A 14,758-nucleotide genomic window follows, 5' to 3' on the forward strand; every position below is an offset into this window, starting at 1 on the left:
GGCAAAATGTGTGGAAGAGTGAAAGGGAAAAAGGAAATTCATAGAGCTCTGGTCTAGAGATATTATTCAAGTAAAACAGAATTTTTTGTGGATTTACACATCTTTATTTGATAGTCAATTTTTTTCTGAATATCTGAAATTCCATCAGCTACCTAAACACATACTTGCACAAATATGGTATCAATAGAAAAGTCTAGAAATATAACATACCCAGAGTGAGCCATTTAGAAAGTTCTAAATGCGATTCAGTTTTAAATAAAGCCATATGTAAGGATTCATTATCTATTTGGACATCAGAAAAATACATACATAATTAGGTATCACATTTTATAGTCAGGTCCATGTATATTCAAAAGTGAAGGAACACATTTAACTTCTGTCAATTTGCTTCCAGTTAAGAGAGCAGTTCCGTGTTTTAAAAAATGCATATCGGCATATGCCGCAATGTTATGTAGCCACAATTCTTAGTACATCCACAATCACTTTGATCCTACTGCAGTTTCTCAATATGTTCACTTTTTCCAATACATCTCCTTTTTCCTCAAACCTGTGAATGGCCTCCCTGCAGTCACCACCCTCCCTCCCTCCAAAATCACATGACAGCTGCGTTCCCACCCTAGCTGCATCCCTTTGCCTTACTCAATCCCGGCCTCTTGCTCCCTTCACCCCCCTCGGAGGCTTCAATTTAGCAAACCTCCTCCTCCTTGCTGCTCCTGCAGTTTCTCCCTTGCTGGTGGGTCATTTCCAGGACCATTCACATTTCTATTGTTACTTCCACAGGAAAGAAAATAAAAGAATCTTACTACGTCCCCATATTCCCACTTGCTTCCCTTCACAATAAAACTTCTCACAAAAGCTGTCTGTAATTGCTGTCTCCACTTCCCTTTACCCTCCACCCATTTCGGCCATTAACTCCACTGCACAACTGCTGGTGAGGCATGCTGAGACCTTCACGACTCCTGATGCAACCAGCACAGTACACTGGACCTCCGTCGAGCCTGCCTGCTGCTCCTGGACACAACTCACTGCCCCGGGCACATGCATTTGCTGCTTCTTTGGCCAGGTGCACCATGCCACCAGATGTGTCTGCCTGGCACATCTCCCTCAGGTCTCTCCTCCTCAACCACCTCAGATCGACCTTGCTGCACCAGGCTACCCAAAACAATCCAACCCAACACCTAACTCTGGCAGACCCCTCGCCACCATCGTTTTCCATTCCTTTACACTACTTTATTTTTCTTCACTGCTCTTTTACTGCCTGACATTAAATCACATGTTTCTTTTACGCATTTCCTTGGGTTTTTTTGTCCCCATCCACGCCTCCCCACATGTACACACAAGAATGTTAAGTTCAACGAAGTTAGAGATTCTTGTCTCTTATTTATCATTTACCTCCAGTAACTAGAAGAGTGACTGGAACAGAGTAAATGCTCAATAAGCATGAATATTATATGCTACTAAAGAACATCTCAGAGAACCCAATCCTCTGGGTTTTGAAAGCAGATCTTTGTACCTTTTTAGACATTCTAGTAGAATCAGGTTTAGGGGTGGAAAATACGTATTATCTTTTACCTTTCTGATGTCACTCTGATTCGTTCCTCACAACTACAATTCAGACCTTCCATCTTCTCATGGAAATATTTTTCCACACACTGTTCTTCAAAATCATGAAGTTTTTTCAGATCCTCGTTACTCAAGTAGAGTTCTATAGAAATAAGTATGGTACAAAAAAAAAATCATTATTCAACTTTAATAGGAAGCTGATACAGTGTCTGAGTGGCTTTTCTTCCACTTGTGTTGAAATCTGATAAACTGTACCTTGTATGATAAAACTTTGCTGCCTCGTCAGACTATATCCCTAACATTGATGGAGAAGCAGTAGGAATAACTGGAAACACCAGTCTGGGTCTTTCCTGTTTGTTCTGTAAACAGGCCTGGGAATTTGAAGATGACTCATGTGGAATAAACACTTTCTCTTCAATATTTTCATAGATTAGGAAGTTTTTACACATTAACAAAAGTTCACTATACAGCTGACCCTTGAAAAATGTAGGAGTTAGGGGCGCTGACTGCTGCTCAGTCAAAAGTCCATGTATAACTTCTGACACCCCCAAAATCTGATTGTCTTTTTTCCCCTGCCAACTGTTTTATCTATCAAAATAACAATGAATAACATATAGGTTCAAATCAAGGCTAAAAGAAGTCAAAGTCTTTTGAAATTAGTCTGGTAAGTATAAGAAAGTTTTAACTTGTTTTACTCAGTTTGTGTACACTAAGTTCTTCTATAGAAAAAAAAGACATATTATTACCAGTCAATAGCCAATTGAGGATATCCACCTTTCCTAATAGAATTATTATTAAATTCATTAAAAGATACATTGTTTGGGTGATATTTTGAAACTAATGCAATTCTACATCAAACTTCAGCAGTCAGTCTACCACGTTGGCCCTCTCTCTGACCTAACAGGAAAATACATCTTTGGAGCAAGTTTTCAATACTTAGAAAATATAAAAATGGTGTTGCAAAAAGGATAAAATTAGAAAGTTCTCTTCCTTCAATAATTTCACTTAAATTAGGGTGAGAAAAAAACCATTAGAGTTCTCCAGAATTTATTAAAAGTGAAAATGTTTCACTATTGTCCAATAAAATTAGAGAAAAAATATTAACTTTAAATTGAAAAACATGGCAAAGAAAAAGAAAAACCAATATTCAGCCATAAAATATGTTCATGACTCAAGTGTACAATGGTTTGTTTTTATGGTGTGGAAGACTCTTTCAAATACTAAAAAAATTCTAGTATACCCCCAACTTGAAGTGAATCTTTACATTAAAGAATCCCCCATGAGCAAGAAAATTTACAATTGTCATGATTTGAACCTTCCGTGGATTCTTGAGAGTAAACAATCCACAGTGACAATTCTAGTGACAGGTACAGCTTGTATCATGTAGCGCATTCTTAGGACTTCCCGCCAGGTGGTGCTGCTGCCCCGTGTGCAAACGTCTTTATCCTCAATGGAAGCAATCTCACAAAAATTCAAAAATTTTCCAGAACTAGGGTAAACAGAAAATTTACTTGAATTTTATACCCGAATCATCCCATAAGCCCAGAGCAAGGTGAGCCCAAGAAAGGTTCTTTGGTATGGTTTTAGGAAATCTGGTCAAATCCTAGTTTATTCCAAGATCTCCCAAATGGTTCACACTCCGCTATTAGGTTGCAACTGTTCTGCAGCCAATGCCTGGGATGGCGCTCTGTTAGAAACCTAAAATTTACAGTATAATAATAAGCCTTTAAATTAACTTCAGTAAAAAAAAAAAAAAGAAAGAAAGAAAGAAAATAAAAGAATCTACCGCCATGCCACCCTGAACGTGACCCATCCCGTCTGATCTCGGAAGCTAAGCAGGATCGGGCCTGGTTAGTACTTGGATGGGAGACCACCTAGGAAGACCAGGTGCTGTAGGCAGTAAAAAAAAAAAAAAGAAAGAAAGAAAAAGGAACTTAAAAAATAAATTAACTTCAGTTGTGATTTGGCTTCCTTAAAAGACTCAATCTCTTGGGAAGGAAGAAATAAAAAAGAAAAATAAATCTCCAAAGTGACTCGGGAGAAAAATATTTTGTATAGCCAATTACCAGGAGCAAAAGCATATTACACTGCCAGTCTTGCAGTTAACACGCGTCCCCCTAAGGGCTCACTGAAATGTATAAATACTGCACACCCCACACCCCTTTATTTGAAACTTCTGGAACCAAATGTTTTAGGTTTTCTTTTTCTTTTTCCCTAGTGTTAGAAAAGTAAAAGAATGCATACACCAGAAATGGGGTAAAACCCTTAACTAGGGTGAGGGCAGTCCCCTGTAATCAAACACATTATTTCTGCAGCAAAATCAATGAATATTCACATTATGTGGGATAAAGAGAATAAATAGTTTCATATTAGTCCCATAAGCCACTTCTGCCCAAATGAGTCTTTCCACACTTTTGAAGAAAAAAAAACAAAACAAAACAAAAAAAACACTCCATTTTCAGAGGTACTTTGGAATTAGAAATTGGAATAAAGAATTGTGGATTTATGCTACCTATTTCCACTATATCTAGAAATTACCTAGAAATGGGCTTAGTACCAATTGTGGGATTGCTTGAGTGGAACCACAGAAGATCTACAAAATCACAAAAAGGAATATTCTCATATGACAATTAATATGGCAGTCATATCATGTAGTCATGATATGAGTAAGCAAAAGGAACTAGGATAATGTCAAAATAGGTATAGGATCTACTTTTCAGTATCCTGTATCCTGAGTTGAAGTTTTTAAAGATGTGAAACATCCATTCAGAATCACCTCCATACTCACTAGATTAGAGAACCAGAAAACTATGACTCTAGTTAATAAGTTAAGCAAAAATCTTGCTTATCTATTTCCCTTAGACCACAAGGCCTTCTGTAACGCCTTCTGTAATTCCATCTTCAATAATGTGTACATGAGTATGGATCACTGTGAATATTCTCTGGGAGTTATTCAGAGGAATTCCCATGTCAGCAGAGGACAGACATTTCAGATGACATAAAGCCTTTACACACTCAAGCAGAGATTCTGTTCCTACCCATTCCTTTCTTTCAAAGTATCAATTAATCTTAGCAAAAGGCACTATGACCACACAATGAGATCAATGTATTTAACTTAGACCCAGGCTCTCAGCTGATACTCTACCGTCAGTTAACTTCCAGAGCCTTCCATCCTGTGCCCTGAATTTAACTGACAATGTTCCAATGTGTCTTCACCTTAGATCACCATTCTTTACTCTCTTCTTCCTGCCCCACCAAAGAAAACTTACTTAATCCAACATCACCCTCTTCTTGGTCATTTGGAGCTTGATGATGGCAAAGACGGCGAAGGAAGAGACCAAGGTGGCTCAGCAGGATGAAAGGCGGAGGCAGCCAAAGCTTCTCATGGTAGGTCATGATATAACGATAGCGGTTGTATTTCCACAGTTTATTTGAAATGGACTTCATATCTACATAAACATTACTGTAAGTTGTAGCAAGACAGGGACAATGTTTTAATACAGAATCTTGAAATATAACAGATTTTTTTCCTTTATTTCCCAACTTTTATAATTGGTTCACCTAACATTACCAACAGTTAGCCAATAAAAACAATATCCATAATATTATTGATTCTTCTTCTACTAAACAAAATACATTAATCATTTCCTACAATAAAATATGCTAGTCAGAATAATAAGCAAATGGTAGAAATTACAATCAGAGAGAAGGAAATGCTAACATTTTAAATGCAATGCACAGAAACTGCCCTCTGAAACTTAACGCTACTCCTGGTTCACCATCTCTTCTCACACGAGAAGCTCTTTTTGGTCTATGATTCATTATTAATGATAAATAGCTTTAAGGTTCTCCTATGTCAGTCTTATGAAGAGATTCTTCTAAGGTCACAAGTGAGAACTGCTAGTGTAATCCTTGTTAAAACCCTCAAACAAGAGGATATTAATGAAGAGGAAGAGACACGGAAAAGAATCAACTCATCCTAAAATAAACCAAAAAGCAGAGCTTCTATTTAGAACCTAGATATATTATTTAAATTAACTTTTTTTTTAAAGTAAATTCTATTAGTAGACCACTTTGGATTTTTTCCTTTAATTACATCGATTATAATATGCAGGTAACACAATAAATATATTAACATTACAGAACTTGAAATGGAAGTTGTGGTGGATAATACAACATTCTAAAACACTATATCATCCTTAACTACTTGGCTTTAAGTCTATAACATGATGGGGGTCATCTTAATATTTTAAGATGGAATGTCCATCTTAAAGTTGGACATTTTCTTAGGCTAATATAAAGTTGAGTCTCTTTAGAGAAAGATGGCAGATGTACTTGAGTAGGGCAGTCAAATTTAGAAAAATAAAAATATAGGCAACCCTAAACTGGAATAATAATAAAGAAACCAGAATATACTGGAGAAAACCAACTTAGGATAAGAGGAGGGGGAACATCTTACAGAGTCCATAAAGCAGGTGAAGGAAATACGATGACTAGGTTTTAACTAGTTCTCAAAGTGTGGTCACAGAACCAGCAGCAACAGCATCACCTGAAAACTTGTCAGAAATGAAAATTTTTGGGTCCTACCCAGAACTACCAAATTAGAAATTCTAGACGTGGCTATTATAGCAGTCTGTACCTCAGCAAACTCTCGGGATGGTTCTGCATGATCAAGTTTGAGAACCACCAGATTACTGTACAACTGCCACTCCAAGTGTGATGATAGCCCGTTTACCAGAAGGTGGCAGTATTCACCATGTATTTGAGGTTCTTTGTAATCATTGGTATAAAGAATCTGGATATGGCCCCTGGACAAGTAGTCTGTTCTTGGGTTTCTCCACTCATCTGATTCTCAGCATATTCATCTCTAAAGTAAGAAAACTAGTCTTTGTGAGGATTTCTCGACCTCTCTTTTGACAACTTATGTTTTGGGGGGAAAAAATCACATGCCATTAAAAATAAATAATTTTTTAAAAAAGAAAAAAAAATAACATGCCCTTCTCTTAATATTATTTGGGAAAACAGAAGCCTTAATAACTAAACAACAATAAATTTTAAACTTCATAAAATACTCGGGCTAAAAGTGATGATAGCTATCATATAATCTTGTAGAAATCAGGAAGGTATGTCATATATACTCTATATATATGTGTTGTATTTTAAGTATTCTGATTTATTTTGTCTCCCTCCAGTCTTTACCTTCTCTACTTTCTTTAATTGGATTCTTTCCATGTATTGATTTCCCTTTTCTTACCTTTTCAGTGCTTGGGAAAATTCATGAGGAAAAAAATTGTCTGTATGGGGCTAATATTTCAGTAGAGAAGCCAGATAAACAGGAAAAACACATTATGTAAATTATGAAATATATTTGTACATATAACATAAGTGGGTATAAAGAAAGAAAAGTAAGGAGGATCAGACATGCCAAAGAGCCAGCCGAAGGAAAGGGGGCTGCACTTGTAAATATCAGCCTTAGGTTAGGCCTAATTAAAAGGGAGACATTTAAGCAAAGACTTGAAGAGGATGAGAAAATGAACCACACTGATATGTTGCTTGAAAACCTGTGAGGGGCCAGTGTGTTTGGAGAGGAACAGATTAGGGGAAGAGTAGTGTGATGTATGATTTGAGAAGTAGAAGGGTAGCCAGATCACAAGGGGCCCTCTCTAGGTCATGGTAGAAACTTTTACCCAGAGAGAAATAGGGAACCACTGAGAATTTGGAGCAGAGGAATGACATCATTGACATATGTTTGTAAAGAGTCATATTCTGTGTTGATAACAAAATATAGGGGCCAAAGACAGAAGGAGAGAAATAAATTAGGAGACTCTGTGATAGCAGTGAGGTGGTGAGACGTGCCTGGACTGATGAGCTAGTTGAAGGCTTTAGAGGTAGAAGTACAAGCGGCATTAAGAATGACTCCAAGGTTTGTGGTCTGGACAACTGGAAAAATGGAACTTTGACAGAAACTTGTGGCCTTCCTCAGAGATTTGGGAAAGACTACAAGTAGAATAAGTATATGTTGGAAAAAAAGGGAGGATCAAAAATTTGAACATTTAAAATTTTAGGAATCTATTATACATCTGACTGGCAATAGAAAGGGACAGTTGGATCTACAGGACCGAAGTTCAAGGAAAAGATTTGGGCTAGAGATATAAATTAGGGTTTGTCACCATATACAGGAAACTGACCAAAATCACCAAAGTATAAATAAAAGGCAAGCAAGGTATGGGCCCAGGGATATTCCAATGTTAAAAGGTTAAGGAGAGTATAAGCCAGAAAAGGAGACTGAGAAGAAGTGAAAAGTGAAATAGAAGAGAACAGCGAATGAGATCTACCAGGAACCAAGTGAAGAAGGGACATTAACTGCTCCCAAGGCAACTTTTAACTTCATCAGCATCAACTGTTATTCTTTCATGATTCCGATTTTTTGCTTAATTACAATGCATGACTTTCTTTCATTCTGCTTTGATTTTACTTTCTATTTGTTGTTTTGTCTCTTCTCATGCTCTGCTGCCTTCCTACCAGTAGTTTCATGCCCATATTTTAAAGCCATAGTAATAAAACATGGAACACACAAAAGCCAAGGGTTACATACTCGAAATACATGTGAATCTACTAAAAACACTCGCCCCCATTTTGATTTAAACAAAATAACCATATTTAATTAAAATAACCTACTTGAAGAACGCAATTAACAGGTTCACCATTATGATGTATTGCACGAAGAGGTAGACAGCTTGGAGAAATGGAGTAAGAAAAGAACCAGGAGGACAGGATGGATTGCTTGAACAAACTAAAAAAAAAAAAGAATTTAAAATAATGAGATAAGATGAATCATGGACCTATGTCTATAAGCAAATATTTAGCACATTAACTTAGAAGAATATCATATTTTTTTCTATATGTTTAAGACTCAGATTATTATTTTCCAGATTTTCTTTTTACTCTGAATATCTACAAAAGTTCAATTTCTGCATGATGATGAAATCTCCTACGCACCATCTATTTCTGAAGCGTAGACTTCTCCATACATCATCCAGTATGGCTCAAACACAATATCTCGAGCAAGGCTCCAAGATGGAGGCTCCTGTGGAGAAAGGACGGCCTTGCGTGCCACCCCGAAGCTCAGCAGGACTATGGCCATTATGATCACAATGTAGAACATGTTTGCTGTCTGTAAAAATAGTACAGCACAACCAGAATTTTATCATAGATTTGAAACTTAAATCAAACACTAGCAACCATCATAATTACACCTGCCAGTCACGAGACCGTCTAGTCATTGATCAAAATGCCGTAGTCCATGAATAGCTAGATTTCTTTGGCTCAAGCACTTTCATGTCTCTGCACAGAATGTGTTTCACATCATTGGGTTCTTTAGAATAACATAAATTTGTCAACAGTAGAGAATCTATCCTTCTTCTTTCTTTTTTTTAAGAAGTAATGAAATGCGAACAACATTTGATTAGCTAATATCCAATTTTTTACCAATTGCGCCAGGGATTAGGAAAGGGGGAAAATAATAGGGATACTCAAATTAGTAAAATTGCTCCTTATTCCCACAATTATCTTCAAGAACTGAGTGGAGCCTGAGAAATGGATCTGGCAAAGAGTCTGCTGGAGAACTCCAAGCTACTGAACACCCTGATGAAGTAAAAGATCCTCAAAACAAAAAAAGGTGTAAATATCAACTATGAAATGATGTTTGCTAAATCCAGTGGTTCATAACACCCACTCAGTCTGTATTAAAGATAAGCCTTATTATTATAGTGTATAATAGAGAACTGTTTATAGAACACTGACCTTTATATTATAATTTTAAAGGCCTTTTTAAATAATTTTACTTACTAAATGTACATCAATTCAACCCATTTGTGCACTGTGGCAGAGACAACTATTCCATGAGTATTCTATGAGCTTAGTCTTCCTTCCATGAGGTTGGGGCCGTGTGACCTATTCTAGCCCATGGGCTGTAGAATGACAGTGACTTGAATCACTTCCTGTGCTAAGCAGACAAAAGCCATTTGACTTTCTCCATCCCTCTCATTCCCTGTCATAGGAGACCTTAGAAGGCACATGCTGACACTGCTATGTCAAAAAATGGAAGGATTCTGGATCCCTGACTCACTGGGTAGAGGATGGCCCCCATGAGCATTCATCAGGCTTTGCATTAGGTAAAAATGAACTTGTGCTAACTCAGAGATATATTGGTTACCACAGCATAAACTATCTCATTAATAACAGTGTCACCAAGATCAGAAAAAAGATTGCTGGTCTAAGAGAAAACTGTAAAGAAAAATCTATCTTTGGAATCCTGGAGGTTCTCTCTTTTCTGTTCTCTTCCTTTGTTTCAACACTATCCTTCCTTCTCAAGAAATTGCCAGTGAATATTCTAGAAAAAAAAAAGTAAAGATGATCTTGAGATACTGTACTTCCTAGCACATGGATCTTAGGTCCTATGTAAAACCAGTTGGACAAGGCTAATACCATTGCACAGTGAGTGTCAATGACAGACAGAGCCAGATGGCCCAGGTGAATCCTTGCTCCCTTACTTATACCCTTGGGAAATTTACCTAACCTTCATTTTCTTGTATATAAAATATGAACAATAATAGCACCTATCTCATGAAGTTGTTTTGAACAGTAAATGAGTTAAAATATACAAAGTACTTAGAAGTGCGTGGCCCATAGTACTCACTATTTAAGAGTGCAATGGAAGTGAAGAGATAAAAAGATAAATCAATATCTTAGTAGAAAATACAAATCTGGCCCTTGGGAATTACTGTGCTGAGACAAATTTGATTCAATCCCATCTGGCCCTTACCCCAAAATGGTAAAATGAGGATCCTAATCAACTACCCAATATGCTATCCAAGGACATTTGTTAAATATGAGTTTGTAGTTATAAGGAAAGCAGTAATGAAATGATCTTCCTCTCTGTGCTTCTGTAAATAATTTCAAAAGTTAAACTACTGACTGCGAATCATGAAATTAGGCCAAAGCGTTAAAAAGAACATCAGAATATACTAGCAGACTGGACTCACCATTTTTGCCATCATGGTCACATAGGGACCTGCATGTTGGTTCACAGCAAAGAAGTCCAAGAGCCGTGAGAACCAGAATATGATGTCGATGCAGTAGAGAAGTCTTCCCACCGTGTGGAAAGGAGGGTCACCCCACCGAAGTCCGAAACCTATCAGAAACAGGCCAGTAGCCACAGTTTCCATCAGGTTCCAGTACTCGCTAATCCATACCTTTACCTTTTGAGTGAACTTCCCAGGTTCTGAAACACAGACCTAAAAGAAAAAAAAAGAGAGAAACTTAAAGAATGGGGTATAATCCAAGAGTCTCACTGGTAATCATCTTCTTTAATATAGCAACTGCTCATTTAAAGAGTGATTTGAATCCCAACAAATCTTAGATCACAAGGGGATTTTGTAGACTTAAGTTATCCTCTGGTAATGAATTATTTAAATGATTCTGTAAATATATTTTAATGTCACTTTAGTGCTAGCCAGCTATTTGAAAACTCAAACAGAAGAGATTGTTTTTTAAGATAGGTTTTCTAGCTTTCATTAATCCTAAACTAACACAGGGAAATATCAAGACATTTTAAAATGTAATAGTGCAATGGATCTACATAGCTACAATTCCATTTCGTGAGGTATAGACAATTGCAGAGAAGACTGGTTTGAAACCAAGGAATTCTATAATCTGATCCTATTACAGCTTTTTAGTGATTTGTTGACAAATTACTCAAATGTGATACTAGAATTCACTATTATAAGAAATTATCCTACAACAGAATATCAGACAACTGAAATGTAAAATAGTAAAACTATTTTCCCTGAAGCATAAAAATGGTAGAATTCAGATAATGTTTTTCTTCTGAATTGTTTTCTGTAATCCATAAATTGCACAATAGTACCTAGCAGACAAAATGTGTATAATTACTGAGAATACATTTTCTTAGTATATAATGTTGGTCATCCTAGCTCTAGGAGAAAATCGATGTATGTAAATGCATAGATGCAGAGATACGCAGACATTGATATCTAAAACAGTCTAAGTCGTAACTGTATGTGATCACAGTTATTATTGCATGGGAATGGGAATTTTTTTAAGTGACTCATTGCAAACTAAAAATGAAAATTTTGTCTTGTTTCGTTTCTTAGACTACTTGCCCCAGAAGGATTTTCAGCTTCAATTTTCAAAGGTATTTAGTAGGCTCTATCAAAAGCTATAAATAAATTCTTTACTATATACAACTTTGACCATTTACGTGCCACTCTGTAAGGTGAACTGATAATATGCAAGCAATGCTTGGCTATGAAAATTAAATCTCACAAGTTAAAAATAAAACACTTGTGGGAAATCTAACAGTTAGAGGGGCTAATAACAATTAGACAACATCACTCTAGGACTGATAAACACACTAAGATGTCCTCAAAAACAACTACTTTCAAAGAACAGCAACCAGCAGAAAGTACCTGGCCAGGAGAAAAGATTACGATCAGAGATTTTCCTTTAAATACCCTTCCTGCAACAAGCAAGTCAGGATCAGCATTGTCCTTCTCACCCTTGCCCTTGACCTGTCCCTTTTCATCACCATAGTCTAGAACACTTCTAGGAGACATGTGTAGAAAAACAAAGGTAGAAGGGATAGCTTACCTCCCGGACTTTCTCAATGGCATTGGTGAAGATGTAAATGATGACGAGCCACTCTTGCACACTGGGCTGAGGCTGCATCTCCACCAGCACAGTGTACGTGAACAGCATGAGAAATGCCAAGTATGCCATCTGTCAGAGGGACACACATTCCCTGAACATGAGTGATAGCCATAATGGAGGAGGCCAAGCACACGTGAACTGAGCTGACATGAACTTCAATGTAATAACATGAAATTACAACTGGGACCACCTTCTGATTGTTGATGACCTAACTGAAAACACACACACACACACACACACACACACACATACACACAAGAAATCACAGTTTTCTATTCTAGGATTGACAGGAATAAAAATCACTGCTCTCAAATGCATGAGAAGGGGTCACTGTCTCATCCTGTTAGCAAAACCCTGCACATTCCAGCATGGGTACTTTCAGGCTAACAGCAAGCCAGGAGAGAATCACGTGCCTTCCCCTCCATTTAAACAGAAAACATATGCCAAGCTCACCAAATGAGTAGAATTAGTTTGTGCAAATCATGGCATTTACTATCACTGGAAGTTTTATTTTAAATTGATTAAATATTCTGGTTAGTGGAAAACTATTGTCCAACTGAGAGTCCTTGTAATTAAAGACTATTGATGTTTTTATCTTCATTGCTCCTACTCGGCTTGACACATCATGGACATTCAAGAAATGTATGTTTAATTATTGTGTATATTAAACCTAGAGTTCCAAACACAGTAAACCTAGAGTTAAAACACAGTAAACAGACACACAAATATACATGGTAATAATAGCTTTGTAATCTTTAACCTTTTTTTCTTTTTAAGATATATTCCCAGAAGTAGAATAGCTGAACATACACATTTAAAACTGAGACACATGTTGCTAAATTGCCCACCAGAAAGGCTTTACCAGCTTGCATGATCACCAACAAGGCATGAGATGGTACAGCCCTTCAAATGCATGACACTAGCTGATCGACACTTGTATTTAAAATCCCAGATCAATGGAGAGAAAAATGGGTGTGGATATGTGTGTGTTCATTCTCACAAGAATTGTATTATTTTAACTTGGATCCCTATGTCTCATATCTTTTGGAAATCTACCTAAGTTTCATCAGTCTACACAGAGAATGGCTGAAACCACTTCTCATTATACAACAGTACCACTGTATACAATAGGTGGTATTTCAGGCAGGCATATAGAGTGTTACTACCTATGAGTTAGAGTTGTAGTAGGGAACCATATAAGGAAGTTAAGGTAAATTCTATTAATTCTATGCTTCCCTAGGTCTATGTCTCAAAATCTGGGTATGTTTGATGACCCCTTAGAGATATAAATTAATAAATTTGTTCCATCAAACAGACATTTTTTATACTTTAGTCATTGGCTTCATGGTAGCCAGATATGAAAACACTGTAGATATTGGTGGTATTGCTTCTGACTTTTTTTATTTCTTTCCAATTTCTAAAACAGATCTAAAAATATTTACATTTTTGCTTTTTCTTCACAACATTTATAACGACAGTATTTCAATAAAGCACACACACCATAGCCTAGCAATGTGATAGACACTAAAATGTCTGTGCCCAAAATCTGTCAAGATATACAGATCTGGATGGATTATTTGTTCTATTTGTTAGAGATTTTTGTTGTTGTTGTTCTATTTGCTTAGCTTTGCTCCTGTCTCTAAGAGTTCTTAAACTGGAAATAATTTGACTACTCTTTTCCCAATGACATGACTATGGTTAGAATTCACTCAGAGCTACAATCAGAGTCTCTGGGAATTTTGTAGCATATTCACAAAAATGGTGAAACTTCATTATTTGAAAAGAGATTTGATTTTTGAACATAGATGAAAGTCATTCAGAGCTATGTACTTATTCAATAAATATATGAAATAAGTGTATGGTTGGGCAAGTAAATATTTTAAAATATATTCAGATAAATATCCTTTTATAGTTATAATTAAATGTTTTAGAAATACAAAATCTAGGCCATGAGCAATTTAACTATAGCAAAGAATTAGAAAAATAATGCTATTAAATAAACATGAAAAGCACTCAATACATTTCAAGTACTGTTAGTTCACACTTTCTCTGTATCTCTACTATCTATAAGGGATTTAGTATTTGTTTCAAAAATTTAACATCTACAATTTTTATTGTCCTCTATATATTTTTAAGCATATGTATTAAAAATAAACAAAAAAAAAAAACTCTTTTTTTTGTCCCTGTTATACGTTATTCCTACAAAGAAAAATATCAACTGAACCACTGATATTTTTGCCCAAAATAGGGAAAAGAATCTACCTATCACTTTAATTCCACAATCACCGTGGTTAATTTTATTATGCCACAAAGCTTCAAATGCTCAGTCCCAGCTTAGCAATGGGAAGCACTCAAGAAAGAAGAAAATGCTTTTTCTTTCACTCCCATAGTAGGATCTGTTCTAATTTTTACTTGCCTCCCTCTAATCTTTCCTATCTCCTTTATCATTCCCATTTTTTTAGCT

At 36.3% G+C, this 14,758-nt stretch overlaps 1 protein-coding gene and 1 pseudogene across 1 annotated transcript in view; one reads left to right on the forward strand and one right to left on the reverse strand.

The window, feature by feature from the left end:
* TRPM6 (transient receptor potential cation channel subfamily M member 6) overlaps positions 1-14,758 on the reverse strand; it is a 144,426-nt gene that overhangs the window by 36,120 nt on the left and 93,548 nt on the right. The window contains exons 21-26 of the mRNA XM_015594555.2: positions 12,235-12,363; positions 10,608-10,859; positions 8,563-8,737; positions 8,242-8,356; positions 4,833-5,026; positions 1,573-1,705 (exon numbers count right to left, since the gene is read on the reverse strand). Coding sequence (XP_015450041.1) covers positions 1,573-1,705; positions 4,833-5,026; positions 8,242-8,356; positions 8,563-8,737; positions 10,608-10,859; positions 12,235-12,363 — 998 coding nt within the window. The remainder of the gene's footprint in view (positions 1-1,572; positions 1,706-4,832; positions 5,027-8,241; positions 8,357-8,562; positions 8,738-10,607; positions 10,860-12,234; positions 12,364-14,758) is intronic.
* Positions 3,344-3,462, forward strand: LOC112485041 (annotated as a pseudogene).

This window comes from Pteropus alecto, unplaced genomic scaffold (assembly GCF_000325575.1).
Source record: "Pteropus alecto unplaced genomic scaffold, ASM32557v1 scaffold95, whole genome shotgun sequence".
Taxonomy (NCBI): domain Eukaryota; kingdom Metazoa; phylum Chordata; class Mammalia; order Chiroptera; family Pteropodidae; genus Pteropus; species Pteropus alecto.